The sequence below is a fragment of the Merops nubicus genome, unplaced genomic scaffold, assembly GCF_000691845.1.
Source record: "Merops nubicus isolate BGI_N331 unplaced genomic scaffold, ASM69184v1 scaffold22317, whole genome shotgun sequence".
Lineage (NCBI taxonomy): Eukaryota > Metazoa > Chordata > Aves > Coraciiformes > Meropidae > Merops > Merops nubicus.
The window spans coordinates 19,093-36,059 of NW_008618607.1; the positions used below are offsets into that span (position 1 = coordinate 19,093).

Sequence of the window (16,967 nt, forward strand, 5' to 3'; positions counted from 1 at the left end):
AATGGCAAACAAGCTTTGCAATACAATGTTTTGATCTAGTGCATCCACGCTCAGAAAAAAAAAAAACTGTCATTCTTCATGATGATTTAATTCTCTATTTCTAAAGGTTAAAACTTCCTTCCTTGTTTGCTGCTTTCTTCTTTGTAAGTGTGTGTCAAAAACTGAAGACAAAACAGACACTGGAAAATTAATTAGTCTTGTTGAAATGACAGCAGTGAAATCTTCCAAGGCTTCCCATCTGATCTCCAACTCTTTTGTGACAGGCCAATAGCAATTGCATTGTCTGAATGGGTGGAGATCACAAACAAGGGATCTAGCTACCATCAAAGTTTTTACACAGGGAAGTGGCTCTACTCAAATGCACGCACACAAACACTGCTCTAATGCAAGAGAGTAATTTTAAGTCCTTGACATTTAATTTCTCACCCTATTAATGAGGAGTTACTATGTTCTTTAATTTAACAGCTGGTCATTTATAGCACTGTACCTTCTCTGGATTTCCAATTCTTCTTGTGATGGACCGTTTTGTACTTGAGAGGGAAGCTGTGAGTTTTGTCGAGGCAATGTAGGACCTAAAAGTGAAGGCAGACTGTAAATTAATGATTTGAACTCCTACTATGCAAAAAAGCACAAAATCAAGAAAAAGGGCCAGCCATCACATGACATTATATCAAGTGTTTACTTCTGCTTTTTAAGCCAAACAAGCTCAACAACAAAATACAGCAAATAAAAACTGCAACAAATGTTACCTTACTTATTTACAGAATGGGTTTATTGCACATGGATGAAAAGGTTTCATGGAAATGCAAAATAAACTTCATGTATGATAGAACTTGACAAAAGCTTTGAAAAGCACTCCAAGTCTAGATTTTCTGAAAACAATGAACAAATACTCTTAGAAGAACAGAAAAGGCTCAAAAAATTAAACCACTCACCTAAATAGAACACTGGAAAAGGGGAAAAAAAGCGCAAAAAACAAACAAGAACAGGAAAAAAACATCAGAAGTTTATCATCATATCAAGAGAAGGAAGATAAAAGTACATTTCTACAGGTCACACCAAAATTTTCTCAGACTTTAGCTCATCAACTTGGATCAAAGACCTTCCTTTTTGGCTAGATAAGTATTGTCTCAAAAGGAACAGAGGCATATAACAAATGTACAAACTGTGCATTCTGCTAAGCACAAGAAACGCAGAAGAGAAGGACATGCAAATTCATCTCCAGCTTTTACTGATGGGCAATTATACATCTTTCAAATAACTGTATGTGCTAGATCCTTCTAAAAACAATGAGGCATCTCCATTATCTTCACAAATGTGTTTACAGCACAAAATTATCTAAAAAGAATTAACAGGAGTGAAAGGTGAGGAACTGCAGGATGGATCACGAATGCATTGCTTCTGCAAAAATGGGCAGTAAACCATAAAATTATTTAGACTATAGCTGCATTTAAGATTACGGAATTTATAAGCAAGCAGAATTAAAACAATAAAAATGTATCAAGTTCTGAAAAGGTCCAAAAGCAAAACAGTAATTTCTTGCTGAGATTCCACCAAACTAGTTAAGAGTGATGAAGTTGTAATGAGAGCTCACTCATCTCAAGTATCAAAAGTAAAATTTGTTTGCCATCTGAACTTACAAAAGTCATCCAAAAACATGAAGAAACCACACGTGATATACTGAGACATCAAGGACAGGTGATCTGCCTCAGACTCAGCAAGTGTATACCCAGTCTAAAGGCTATACAAAAAGGTTCATTTAGTCAAAGCAGCATAATTTTTTTCCACTGTAGTCATAAAGACAACGAATCCTGAAAATTATAAGAGTGCATACTACCCACTGTACCCTACAGCTGAAAACGAATGTAATAACTTAATTCTAGAAGATAAAAGCAGTAAGTTAACTACAGAGATTGTGTCTTCCTTATTTATTCTTTCAGCAAACATCAGGTCCTTACACCTAAGCACGTGATGTTGCCCTGGCTGTACTATTTTTGCTCAGAGTATCTCCAAGAGATACCCACAAATACTAATCTGTATTCTTGTACTGCAAAAGATTTAACTGCAATGTTAATAATTATCAGTATGTAGAAATATCTGTCATATTGCTCATCTGGAAAACTTTTCTGCTTTAAAACTTCCAAAGTCACATCATCTTCTGTTGTCTCCCCTGCATGACAGGTGGAAGGCTTATATGCCCATTAAGCCATGACTGCAGCTCCCAAGCAGCCAAGCTATTTGCTGCCTGCACCGTGTTGCAGCCTTTCATGGACTTTTAGAAGTAGATACAATCCAGCAGCAGCTGTCTTGCTGCTTCAAGGTGCTATGTACCACTACCACTTGTCACATTGAATATATTCCCTTAATCTATCCCCTCAGATATATTCCTCTCAGATCTATCACTTCTCGGGAACAAACATGCTCACCTAAAAAATTAGCAACAAAGAACAAAAATAAAAGAAATGGTCATGCTATGGCCATTTATCACCTAGAGCTATTTTGTACTTGAAAATACAGTAGAAATAAAAGCTTAAAACTTCTGCCCATTTAAAGTTTATGAGTATTTAACAGGTTTTTTTTAACAAGGTATTATCATGCTGCACCAGCTGAGTGTGGATGACCGGTCTACAACCTTTCTGTCAGTGCCTCCTCAACTCTCTTCCGCTAGCCACCACTGGAAACCAAACATCTAGCTTCACTTGCACTGGCTATTCCAACCTAGCTTCAAACTTCATTCTAGAGCACTGTCTGTCAAAATCATGTTGTCTGTCAATTCTGCAGAATGCAACCATCAGCAAGCCAAGCTAGTGCAACCCAGCCAACCTACTCCAGCAAGTTGTGTGCTGCTTTCATAGATATACGTGCTAGAAAGCCAAATACAATCGCCTGCTAACTATTAACATGGTTGTTCTAGTATTTCTCACATGTTTTTGCCATAAGGAAATGTGACCTGAGTATATCAAAGGCTTTCAAGAAAGAAAAGTTCAGCTATCAAGACATTTGGCCAGTTCTCTGATAAATGCTTCTCTGCAAGCATAGACTCTTAACAGCCACCATGCTAACAAACATTAGCAAGTTAAAGGTACATACCAGGTGGAAAACTACTTTTCAATCTATGAGATTTATTACAGCAAGTGAAGACCACTACTTCATTGCTAAAATACATCTGTCTGGATAGTGGGACAGATGGAATAGCGAAAAAGGAGGAGCTTGCTAATAAAAAGCACTCTCAGAGGCTTTTGAACACTTCAAGATATTCCAGAAACATCAACCCCCAAGAGAAATATTCACAGATATTGCCTGGAGAAGAAAGTCTGATCCTTCTCCAGAATCACTTGATCTTCAGAGATCTGTACAAGCCAAGTAAGAGATGAGACCGGATGGTCTACTCACTCTGAGTTTTAAGTAAAACCCAATTTTTTTATTTTTCTAAAGAAAGCAACAGCTGGTCCTCTCTGCAGCACACTGACAGACAGAGGATATAATTTCACACTAATTTGTTCAGCAGCTATTCCAGTTTCCATGCTTTCTGTTATTTTCACCTTTGCATCACCCTTCCTCTATGACAGTTCAGGCCACTGTGTAGCTGGAGACAGACGGGAAATCCAACGCATTAAAAAACCCAGAGGGAAAAGCCTGAAAGTAGTGTTTACACCAGCTAGATCAGAACCAGTTTTGGTTTTTCACACAGGTTTTACACTGCATAGCACAGAGAATTGTATCAGACTGCTGGGGGCTGCTTGAACTGAATTAAGCATCCCCAACATCACCTCTTTAAACCACAACCAAAGCTGCAGTTTATCAAACTCCTTAGCTTCATTTTCACCTCCATTTGACTTCTTACCTCCATCTCCATTCAAGAGGTGAATTAATTCCAGTTGCACAACCCTATGAAAGTATAATTAGCAAGCTGGAGATTAAAAGACATGGTTTCTCCTCCCTCAATGTCTCTCAGTTCATCGCTTCCTTCAATCTTTCATTTACATTGTCTGCTTTGGAGTTCCACACCAAACTCTCCACCCCACTTCTTTTAAAGTCAGTAGTGTTGACACAGCACCTGGCTGACACTGAAGACATCACATTCCTATGAGGCAATAGCCCTAAAAATGTCCAAGTACCTACTGTTCAAGATCAGAACAATAGATGTACTACAGGTTACACAATGAACCACAACATGCATTTTCATTTGGCTGGACAGGCTTGCCTGGTAACGCAAGGGTAGGTGAAGTATTTTTTTGGGGGCCCCTGGCAGTCAGATCACATGAAGCCTTCCTCAGAACTCCACGTGCCTTACGGTTCAAGAGAGCCAAAACACACAGAACACCCACTCCTGCTGTTACTGTACTGTTCAGAGTACAGCATTACAAAGCAAAATCCAAATTTCAAAAAATCCAGTACCTTTAAAAAAAAAAAAATTGGTCAGCTATCACACATGAGAATTTTAGTTTGAGAAGATGATCTAAATTTTTTCACCCAGAGAAACAGTGTATATAAACAACTCAGTAATTAAGAATTCCCACTGTTTCATTTCTCAATATGTTAGCATCAAAACTAAGCAACATTCCAATTATACAGTCTGCCATTCAAATCAAAGTATGACTGACTTTTCAGATGAAGAATGGACTGAAACCAGACAGTAATTTATATATGCATATACTATAAAGAGGAGTGTGCTGACTTATTATAATCTTTAGAAAAGAGTTTCATTAAGGACAGTTTGAGCACACCTACTAAGCAAAGCACATACCTTAGGCAAGAGTTCATAAACCACAGCAAAAAGATGTATTTCTGTTACAGAATATAAGAACTTCAGAAAGGAAAAAAATAACAAAATAAAACATGTTTTACTAAATGCTTAAAGATTTTCTGAATGAATGGAAAGCAGGCTTTTTCAGAGATCTCTGCTAGGAAGTAATAAGAAAAATTATGGTAAAGTAAGCTCTTTCACTTGTCTCTAGATCCTTCTCCTGTTACATTTTCTATAGTGAAAGTGAAGTTCCATTTCCTTTCACAGCCACTTTTACCCGATCAACATAACAAAAGAGGATGAGAATAACAAAAATATTCATTAAAATATATTTGAATTTAAGTAGAGACAAGCCTACTATCAACGCCAGCAGAATCTCCTATCCATGCCAGCAGAGGCTTGGAAACAGTGCTTGATAACCTGAGTGCTAGGCTTGGCTCAGCACTAGCTTGCTGGGTGACCCCAGGTAGGTTTGTGCTTCCCCTGGGCCCTCCTTTTATACAGAGGGAGGCAGAGACAAAGCTTCAGTAGTACAGCAATATGGTTGTTTAACAAAGCTACAATATCACAATCCTAAAAAAGCAAGTAGCCAAAGTTAAATATATCAATGCCATCTACTGCAGGATATTTATTATTTCCTTCCCCACCCAAATTTTTTCAAACAGCAATTTTATAGATAACGACTATCACTATTTGTGTATAATACTACAGAAATGAGCCTAACAAAGCTGTATTTCCACAGTTATATTCATGATTTTATGACAATACCCTGTTCCCAAAAGGCAGCAGACTTAATATAGCCACAACTCGTACTGGTAATATCTTTAAGACAACAATATGAACCCTGAAGAGAAAAATATATTATCCACAAAGTTAATGTACTCCTATGTATGTTTGCCATGCTGCTAAGACCAACTACCAAATTTGAATAAAATTATTTGGGTTACCCACCCAAACCTCAATGCTTTCACTTGACACAACACTAATTCTGAAGAACCAGACAAACCAACTACACAGGTAACCTTTAAAAGTGAGTATAACCAAAAACTTAGCAACTCTGCCTTCACTTCCAAATACCACAAGTAACATTGGTGATGCTTTCAATTTTATGTGCAATGAAAATGGAAGTATTTTGTCCAATGGAACAGTTAAAACCTTCCTTTAGGTCAATATTTTGTCATAAATCAGGATTAGTTAATCAGGATTAGCCATTATAAAAATCAGGTAACTACAAAAAAACCCTCTTTAGTCAATCCCAGATTTAAAAAGAAAAGGAAAAAACTTACACAGATGAGGATAATACCACATCGTGTTACTTGCATTCTGACAGGGAGTGCAGACAGTCTGCTCCAGAGGCTTCCTCAGAGTACAGGTATAGCATAATTACTTCATGGTAGTAGAATCATTTTTCTCTCAAAACAATTTTCAGCAAGGCGTGAACCAAAACAGTATGAGAAGAAGCATCTGAGATCCCCCCAGCGTTGCCATTACATTTCTCATTGCAGTCTCGTACAGTCTCTACACATATTGCAATTAGGCAACCCCAGATTTTGTTTCAGTTTGCATTTCCCAGAGATATCATAGGTTGAATAATTCAGTAAGTGCATTTGCCTATCAGCAAGGATTTAATGAATTATCTTCACTGGAAGTGAAATGACTGCTCATCAATATACAGCTGAGGAAAAAGCATACATCCTTTCCCCATAAATGTTTGATTATTTGATGACTGGAACAGCCTCATTTCTAGGGTTACTAATAATTTCAAAGAACTTTAACTCCAAGGAGTTTTTTTCCAAGATTAGTCTAACCAAATAAAGAGACTCTGGAAATAAACAAATCTGTTCCGTTCCCCTCCTCCCCATTTTCCTATGAGTTAAAGTGTCATCTAAGGCAATATCAGAACAGCTTCACTGAAGCCATTTCCATCACTGTCTGTATACCCAGAATACTCCAAAATCCCAATATATAACTCTTAATGATTAGCACAAACACCATCATGAATCTGACATAAATGTAATTCTATTAGAAAGAACTAGAATAGGCTTATTTACGGTTGCGTGACATCCTTCAGTTCTTCTTTTGCCGCTTTCATCTTCCGCAATGAAAACTCTTAAGTACTCTCCTCAAGCGCAAATTACACATATAAATCTCATACGTAGTTTTGTACCCTCTTAGCGTGGCTTTCCTGAGATCGAAGACAGTTGCCACACAAAACAAACCAATTCCAGCTGAACTAGAAGATACTTTTTTCAGCAAAACTGAGTACAATACCCCTTTGTTCCTCCCATCTCCCAGTGCACGCTTCCCTGGCTTGCCCTTATTCTTTCAAAGGAATAATCCATTTTCTCACACATCAGAGAATTTTCTCAGCTATCCAATTTCCCTTTGTTGAGGATTTTCTCTCATTCCAGAGTCACTTTGATTGCAACGCCGAGCTCTACTTAATGTAGATATGAAAATTTTCTTTGTATTGTAATGCAAAACCTTCAGAGAAAGCAGTCATCTTTACTCTAGATAATTAAGACCAATTACTGAACATCTGAATATGCTGTATACAGCCTTAAAGGCAGAAATCCTCTTCAAATGACCTCTTGAACTGATGACACATTTGTCATCTAATGAAGGTGTAACTTTTGACCACCTCAGACAATTATTGAATCAAATGAGTAAGTCTTCCAAACAGCTGTCAGAAACAAAATCTTGATTCATTTTTAATATATGTCCTAAAGAGTACAGGGCAGAACTTTTAGCATTAGTAACTTGAAATTCCAGAAGAAAGTGTAGTTCAGTGTTGTCTTTCTCTTCTGATTTTGCAGGTGGCCTACAATCTGCTCAACTAGCCAGCAGGAAAATAGGGTCTGGTTGAATAGCTACTAGCTAATGCAATCAAACCAGAACAGAGTGAAATCACACTGACTTTTACATTGATTTAACTAGAGTTCAAGCATAAGAGAAATTGAGATGATCACATGATCAGCACTGTAACTCGGGGGAGGAAAAAAAAAACCAACACCCAAAGTAGACATATAGAGTATTCCAGTTTCACTGACGAGGCAGCCATCACTTCAGAGTCCTTTGAGACAAACCTGTACTGGTTTGTTGTTGGTAGTTTTTTGTTTTTTAAGAAAATTGCTAGTTGCAGCAAAGCCTCTACTCCAACTTCAGACACTTTCACTCTGCACTTTGAACTCATCAGAATGATAAAAAGCCCATCACTGAGTGCTCAGAGGTACAGGCGCGCACTGTCTTCACCTCTTACTTCCATGGATCCACTAGAGGGAGATCCTAAATTATGCAACCTTGAAGTATAAGAGCTGAGGATGCCAACAGCAAGCAAAGACCAGTGACATTTTTCAAATAGATGCAAGAGGAGACTATATGATTTTTTCTTTTATTTTTTTTAAAAGAGCAAGAGAACCATAAGTAACAACTGACTCACAAACCAAAAGGATGTCTAGAAAAAGAATTCTTAATGCTCCTCAGAAGGAGTTTAGATTTCTGTGAACCCTTGCATAAAGTTTAAAATTCATCTACAGCTTCATAAATACCTGAATAATATGCACAACACAAACTGGTTTTCTTTTATGAACAGAATATAACTTAAAATAATCAAGGTAACAAAAGAAATTACCAAAATGAGGAAAGACAGCAGACAATAAGAATACCACAAGAATCATCTTTAATTGTAAGCAATACTAGAGTAAAAGAGAGGTTATCTATATAGGATTTCTTTATTTTACTTGAATTGGAGATTCTATATGCTGGTTTAAGATATACTAGGAAACATAGCAACTCACATAAATTATTAAGCAAGTTGTCCTCTGCAGCTACAGATTTTAGAAGCAGTATCATCACAGCACCAACTAGGATTATATATGTTTTAAAATCTTGAAAGTCTAGCACATAAGTTGGAAGAAACAAAGCTATCAATACATAATGTGTTGGTCTTCACATATTAGCACAAATTCCTTTTGTAACATATACCCCCCAACACCTTTTCAAAAAATGCTAATTTGTTTATAACAAGGAGGAGGCAATTGCAATCCATTTCCTAAAATGAAGAGCTAATATTAGAGCCTCAGAGCCAGTGATTTGTCAAAGTAAATATCCATCTATGCCAGAGATGCTAGGGAAAATAAACACTAAACCAAACACCAAGGATTCATTTCTAGCTGCACTTTTAGGAAATTATAACTACCGAAAAAAGAAACGTATTAAACTTTGAGCAAGGAGTCCAAGCAGTGTGTTTCTAAACTGCAAGCTGCTTGGTATCCTGTTTCCATTATTTAAGCAGGCATGTTCTGAAAGATACTTGATCTTTTTTACTTCTTACACTGATACAGGTCATAAAAACTAATTAATATGTAGATCATATACTGACAAACCTCCCAGCTGTTAAAACTCGGGAACACTTGTTGACAGTATTCTAACACTGACACATTATGAACATGTATCTTTAAACATTGTCTGGAAATGGTAACAGGCTTACAAAGTGATTCTGTATGCATAATTATGAATTTTTTTTAGAAGCAGCAGTGCAAAAGCTACTCCTATTCAGACATCTGCTGAAGCAACACTGGTAATGTTAAACTTTAATTTCATCTTGATGGAATCTAGAGCACCTCTATGTCTGTGAAATAGGGAAGTGATAGCTAATCTTAAATAGCCACGTCCCTTCTTAGCTGACAGGTTACAGAAGAAGAGTTGTCTCCCTCTGTGCTGCTGATGGTGTCCACCGTTAGTTTGTGATGCAGCTAAATAAGAATGCACTTGTACCTACTACTACCAAGTCAAATCACAGGAAGGGGAGACAATTTAATTCATGTCCTTGCCAAGCATACATCTCAAAACCATTCAGAACAAATCGGGTAAACTACAACACTGTAGCCAGCACCTGGGACACGATATTGCAGTCATACTCAACTCTTATTTCATAGGCCACACAAAAATCCACCTGAAAACAACACTATCTCCCAATCATCAGAGATTCACTGATATTAAATTGAACAAAGCAGACAAAATCAAACTGTAAGGCCATGTCAGAGATCAATGAAGAAATTACTGGCAGAGTGATTTGGAAGAATTCACAATTTGGGACAAGCAGAGGACTGAATTCTAAGGACAGTGATTTTTTTAGGTACATTGCAAAGCTCAGCTCCCCTCACCCTCATCATTTAAGGAATTACTGAAGTGATGTAACAGGAAAAAGTTCTTTTCATTGAGCTGTTTGTTCTTGTGGAATTAACATTGATTCTAGGCTACTGCCTGAATAATGTTTTATATAACTAAAGTTACATTTCAAGAAACCCCCTGAAACTTTTAGTTTTATCCAAGTCTTCATAAACTCAAGTGGCACTTTAGTTCAATAAAATGTCTGTTCCTGAAGAATATAACAATATATCTGTTAGCCCACAAATACTTTTCATAAAGCAGGAAGAGAGTAGTCACTAATAATAAAAATCCACAAAATGGAAAAACACACACCAACCAGCTAAAAAATGGGCACTGTCATGCCTGCCTATGTCATTTCAGCCTCTCTAGTAGCTCAGTTTTAGTGTTAGGACGAGGAAGTAAATTAAATGATGAAGAAAAAAAAAAGGATATATATGCAAACACATTTGTTTGAAATGTTGTACCAAACTCTTCAAGTATAGGTATGAGGAAACAACAGCAACCCCTCAAACTTGTGGCAACGACCATAAATCAGTCCCTTTCAGAGTTCACAGCAAAAGATCAGAAATCAACACTTGCATTCCCGAATGCTGGTTGGGAGATAGACAGTCAGAATGCCGAAATGTTTACAATCAAGTAACCTTTAGGGAAAAGAGAATGGAAGGATTTAGAAGAGAAAACGTCCAACTGAGAAGTACAAGAATGGGATCTAAAACTGGGTTATTTCACATGGCAAAAAGAAACCTTTTACCTCTAGCTACCCCCCTCTATTTTGGCCCTGTATGCTGCATAACAGCATGCAACAGAATGTATCACCCTTGGTCTACATAGCTTAGTTTCAAAAGGTAAGTCTTGAAACAACTACCAGAATGAAGAGCAACTTAATAAAGTCACCCTTTTTTGATGTATTTAAGACAGCCTCTCCTCCACACATGAGAAAGAAAACTGGCACAAAAGTACTGTCTCTTGTTACATGGGCAATTTTTAAAGTTTAATGAGGACAAAAGAATTCTATTTGGTTACGAGAACACAAAAGTCTCTTTTAGTCTTTAAAAATAAAAACTCCTTCTGTGTGTCCCAGTGTTACATACTGATCAGTTTGCTGCAGAGCCTACCTAGAATACATTACAGACACCACCTGAAGACCAAAGGTCACTCATTTTTCCACCAGTATTTTAAACCCTCTGTGTCAGCCTGTTTTCCAAACAAATTAAATGATAGACCTGTTGTCTAAATTACATATGCTTATGTGACAGTTACCCCTAGATTCACAGTCTTAAACCTAGAAAACTGTATGGCAAGAACTGCCAAAGAGGATGACTTGAATTCCAAAGGTCAGAGGAAAAAACTGTTTTCATAATAAGCTAGTACTTGATGAGGAAAAAAAAAAAAAAAAAAAAATGCATATTAAGAATACTGGATGTCTAGAAATCCTGAAAAGTACCCTGATTAAGAAGTATGTGTTTCTCAGTCAGGTTTCCTTAAAAAACAAAACAAAAAAAAAACCACCCACCACAAAACCAAACAAACACAACAAAACCCAGCAATTTTAACAAATAACATGAAAATCTATTTACTTGTTAGAAACTGCATTTATATAGATAGCAGTCCAGCTGAGAATCACTATTAAGCAGTAATTAGGTAGAAAAAACAGCCAAATAATTAAAGTGGCTAGAGGCTGAACAATGTTTAGAAACAGGACTTACTGACTTTTATGCATACACACTTGAATTTTTTCCACTTTATATTTGAACAATCTTTAAAATAAAGTTAAGAGACTCTTACCAGCTTCCTGTGAATTTAATACTTCTAAGGCATGCATCATGGCACTTGCGAAGACATTGGCATCTTCTTTGCTGCCAAAATTCAGACCATACACCTGCCTAGCATCACGCCACTGGTGGAAGGTCTGCGTAGCCTGATTGTACTTCAGCCCTTTTGGAATGGCACAATTTATTACCACCTATAATCATTTAAAAAAAATAAATTCAAATTGCTGTTTCATCACAAGTTTCAGCTTCATGTAGATTTCATTCCTTCACCATGTAGGTTAATTCAAGACCCACAATAAACCCAAAACAATATACAAATGTTGAAGAACATAGCTACTTCAATTTTAATTCCAGTGCCAGATGAAATCAGTGATGAGAATAAACAAGGGGACTAATGAGATATTTTGTATCAACTTTTGTAGCTTAAGCATTCTTGTTTCAAAAGATGCAGTGATGTTTTGTAACAGCAATGTAGTAGTTCTGACTTTTACAGTGAACAGTTCTGGCTTAGTAGCAGAATACCTGACATAAACAATGCATTTGGATTTCAGAAAGTCAGTTTTCCATTAACTTCATAGAGTACTTCTTAGAACTACTTTTTTTAAACCCAGTTATTGCCTTCCCTTCCTGCTGCACCCCTTGGCTTGCAGTAGCAGTTTACATGGAATTCTATGCATCACAAGGTATCATTTTGCAAGGATCATTCAGGCTTACAAAAGGTAATAAATTCTAGCAAGTAGGACAACCATTTATTACAAACCATCCATTAAGAGGATCCCATTGCACTTGGATAACTATATCCTCTCACCTTTTTCCACTGAATAATGAGAGAAAAAAAACTCATGTTTGTTCTCAGATGAAAGCACAGAGACCATTTTTTACTTGGAATAAGAATTTAATGACAAATCACATAGGAGATTATCAGTCTATGCTTCAGGAGCGTGATAAATGACCAAGAACAGACCAGAAGAATTTTATGAAATGCTGGAAGTGAGGGAAACAGATTGAGATGCTTTCCTCATATCAAAAAGATTAGATTTTTAACATTACCCCAAGTATCACTAGACAGAGCATATTTCAAGACAGAGTGCTAAGTTTATCATTTAATGAAGATCTAATAACTCCATCAAGGAAATTAAGATCTAATTCTTGTTGCTCCCTTCTCAATCTCTTGATGAGGTGGATGGCCAGAATAACTAAATGCCAGAAGGATTTTTGAATGAAATGATCTGTGGCAACGAGATATGCAAATAACTTTTTATAATACAGGAAGGGCTACAAGAGAACTGCTGGTTCCTACACAGATTGCAGCTAACAACACAGAGCAAGGCAAAAGAAGAGACTTTAGGTTGCCACTTTGCCTTAAAGAGAATTGGGTGACTTCTATGTTCAACACCAGCCTTTATACTTATCTGCAGGAAGGAATGGTGAGAGTGCACAAGGACTACCAGCTTGGACATATGTAAAGCGCTTAGTTTAGGGGGGAAAAAAAAACCATGATACAGTTCTGCTACTTAAGTTAAAAAGAAAATTAAGTTTTTTATTTACAGTTTCTCAAATTTCCTGAAGATGTCTGTCTTAATGCTAAAAATAATCACAACATTGTCTTAAGATTCTTATTCCAAATTTTCAGAGATTCACTTACCTGATGATCTTGAATCTTCCTGCCCACTACTCTGAACGTGTTGTTGCCTGTATGATGATATATATGAACTCTGCTGAATCCAGTTGATCCACCAGCTGGTACCCATTTCTTATTGGCATCATCATAGACCATTACAGCAGCTCGTGCTTGGCAGATACTCTGTTCACTGTTAAAATACAAGTATTTTAGGGTAGAACATAAAATTACTTCTGGCAAATCTTTTTTGTTAACTTGTAGGGTTTTTCAACAGAAAATGTTAAAGCAATAATCCTTGCAACTTGCTGAAATGCCCATCTTTCTAAATACAAAGCTGCTAGCACTTTGATATTTTGCTTAAAGCTGTTTATTCTGAAAAGTTGTGGTCAAGACAAACAGGCCTAAGTACTAAAAAAAGACCGAGAAGAGATTTATGTTTTCCCTTTTCTTCCCCCCATCTTCCCCGGCTTCTTCTTCCTGCAGGTCCTTTTCCCCTCCTTTCTCCTCACCACCAACCATGAATTTTAATTAAATGCCATAACCATACACAAAGTTTCTGTGAAGACTGGAGAACAGAGAAGCTGTAGTTACAGTAGCTTCATACAGTTTACATTTTCCAGTGACAATTATTTCTATAAGAAATGAGGATTAGAAGGCACATATTCCTTTCTAACATACATAGAAGAAAACACACACATGGGATAAAGTTCAGCATAAAAAATACATCTACTTGTAAATTAAATGCTTTTTGGTTTTCATGTATTTTGTAATCTAGACGTAACATTCTCCCTTAGAAAAGGTTCTATTGATTAGTGAAAAGTGCAATTTCATCAGGAGATTGCTATCAGTAGCTAATCCTAATTATGGCAGCCATCTGAAAGCTAAGGTACAACCTAAAGTTTAAAGGGAACATAATATCATGAATATCATTGTATTAGAAGAAAGCAGAACATACCATAAACACACTATTTATTAGGAGGGGAGAGAGTGATACTACACGAGTTGGCTTTACGGGGAATGTGCAGATGTAGACAGGAAATAAAAATAGAAAGGAATGATTTCTTATCAGTAAAGCAAATTCTCTGAACATCCCCCTCCAACACATTCAACATTATAGAAAGCACATGATGCCTGGCTCGCAAGGAATGTGGCCTGCCGTTTGGAAAACTGAGAAGGCTGAAGAGATGTGCATTCTTCAGAAATTACAAAAAGGAAACATTTCTTCATATTTTACAAAGGAGGGAGAAGATGACTCCCCCCCTAGTATTTCTCGAAAGGATTTTGTGGGGTTTTATTGGTTGGTTTTAGGAGGGAGGTTGTGTTTGTTGTTTGGCGTTTTTTTGTGTGGTTTTGGGTTTTTTTGTTTGGGGTGGGGGTTTTTTTTGTTTAATAAGACCATGCTGAATTTCCCTGTATCTTATTTCCAACTCCCAGCATACAAAAGTTCAGCAGTGTATCCAGCTGTTTCATTAACTTCTTACACTGATATTTTTGAGAAAACACAGCATCAATTTCTATCACACTTTCCATGGTACTGGAACTATGAGAAAAGTGCTCAACACTAAGATGCTAGGGGAGAAGAGAAAATACTGAGAACGTTTCTTATGCGTGCAACAGATTCATGATCAGATGAGAAAATATTTTCAAATGCACGTGTTCTAGTCTCATCACCTATTCAACAACTAGATTAGAATGGAATAACAACCTCTAATTAGACCATCCTTTTTCTAGCCAGAAATTACTAATGTTCAACACAGGTATAGTAAAATGGTAATACACATACACCACTTCTTTTCTAAGCCTAGTTTATAGTTCAGACCAAAAGGACCACATCTGATCCAGGAAGAAAGATTAGGTGCAAGGAAAATAAAATTAGTTACAAGTTTCAGGTGTTTCACAATCCCACTGAAAACATGCCACAGGTAAATAATAAGAAGGTTCTCTCATTTGAGAGGAGGAGAATGCAAGAACCTAATAGATTTCTTAATTTTTAGAGTATTTTGCCACATGATTATCCTAAAGTTCAAACCCAGAAATACTCTGTATTGTTTGCAAACTGCATGACAAACAGTAGTGTTTTTTTTCTAAAATGCATAGCATTTTAGAAAACAGTATTATAGAAGACTTGGAAAACTTCGGAACCCAAAACAAATTTTTGCTACATTTGAATCTTAATCAAGCACAGGCACGATACACCATGGTGACAGGGCCTAGACTGATTTGGAGGCAGAGCTATGTGGTTTGCAGAGTGCTGGTCAAAAAACAAAAACAAAAACAAAAACAAAAACCAAACCTCTGTCTAAATCATGTGTCAGACAAAAAAAAAAAATTAACTCTATTAACTCTATTAAAAATTAATACTATGAGTATAAGCTAATATGTTCCAATTACAATGAAGGTAGAACCAGAGAGTGACTGAGTAATGGTACAGTGATCAGAAGACTTAATTACTATGACAGACCATCAAGTTCAGACGTTCTTATTCAAAGTGTTCTCACTCTTTGCCCTGCCATGGTCCTTCCACAGGCCCAAGTTCTATGAAAGTTTTTACATGAGGGTTTTTTTTTTTTTTTTTTATGTTAAATGCAATGTTCTTTTTATAACTATTTGGTATTCAAGTGGCACAATTCATAAGTGCAAATAAAATGACCTTGAGCAGAATTTCTTGCTTTTCTTTAACAACAGTTAAACTATTTTTAGTTCCACTTCTCAGGCTATGCCTTATAACTGGAAATATTACACAAGTCTAGATCTCTAACACTTCATGCCCCATTTAAAACAAGAATTTCTTAATAGCAGAGGATTATTCTTACCCATATAAAGATACGAGATGATTCACATACTTTTAAAAAAATTCACATACTTTAAAAATACAAACAATTTCCAGTTGACCTATTCAATCACTACACAAAATAACTCTTCTGCCTTCATTTCACATTCAATCACTACACAAAATAACCCTTCTGCCTTCATTTCACACACATTCCATACCTAAAATGTTAATGTTCCAGATCTATAATTTTCCTATCCAGGTAGCAACTTGAACGTGACATACACCCCCTCCTGTCAACAGTTACCACCACCCATCACTTTGCTTATCAGACTGCAGCAATAAGAGGGAAAAATGAAGCTATCACTATCAGAAACAAATTAAACCATCACAGTGTGCTAGCCTTTTTTCAGGGTTCAATAATTGCACATTACTAGATGTAAGGGAGATTAATTCGATTTCTTTCTTAGTAAAAAGTTCTGCACTCCAAAGTGATTACATTTTGTTTTGAAGAAAAGCACAGAGGCATGAACTTTAGCCAAGAAGAATCTGTAGGTCTGTTCTTCAATAACCATTTGACAGTTTAATACTTGAATATCACATATTACAGCAATTAGACATTATAAAGGCTAAAAAAAAAAAATCACTTTTTAAAACTATGGTGTAAACCTGAGCTCCACTAACTTCAAAGGGCTACACTAAATTGAAAATCCATGCTGTTAGCTCATGACTAACTTTGACAGGTCTAATGAAAAACAAGGTTTAGTTTTCTTTCCATGATCCACCTTTTCCTATGAAAATGCTAAGTTTAACATACACTGCTATTAGAACCTGAGACAGTGCCCTTTGTATTCTTCCACAAATACATATAAACTGAAATTTAAG

General features: G+C 36.4%; 1 protein-coding gene across 1 annotated transcript in view; it reads right to left on the reverse strand.

Moving 5' to 3' along the window:
* Positions 1-13,498, reverse strand: part of ENAH (enabled homolog (Drosophila)) — a gene marked incomplete at its 3' end in the record, with an annotated part of 32,587 nt that extends 19,089 nt beyond the window's left edge. The window contains exons 1-4 of the mRNA XM_008943511.1: positions 13,337-13,498; positions 11,705-11,882; positions 936-947; positions 488-572 (exon numbers count right to left, since the gene is read on the reverse strand). Of these exons, the coding sequence (XP_008941759.1) occupies positions 488-572; positions 936-947; positions 11,705-11,882; positions 13,337-13,468 (407 nt within the window). The remainder of the gene's footprint in view (positions 1-487; positions 573-935; positions 948-11,704; positions 11,883-13,336) is intronic.
* Positions 13,499-16,967: the final 3,469 nt, after the last annotated feature.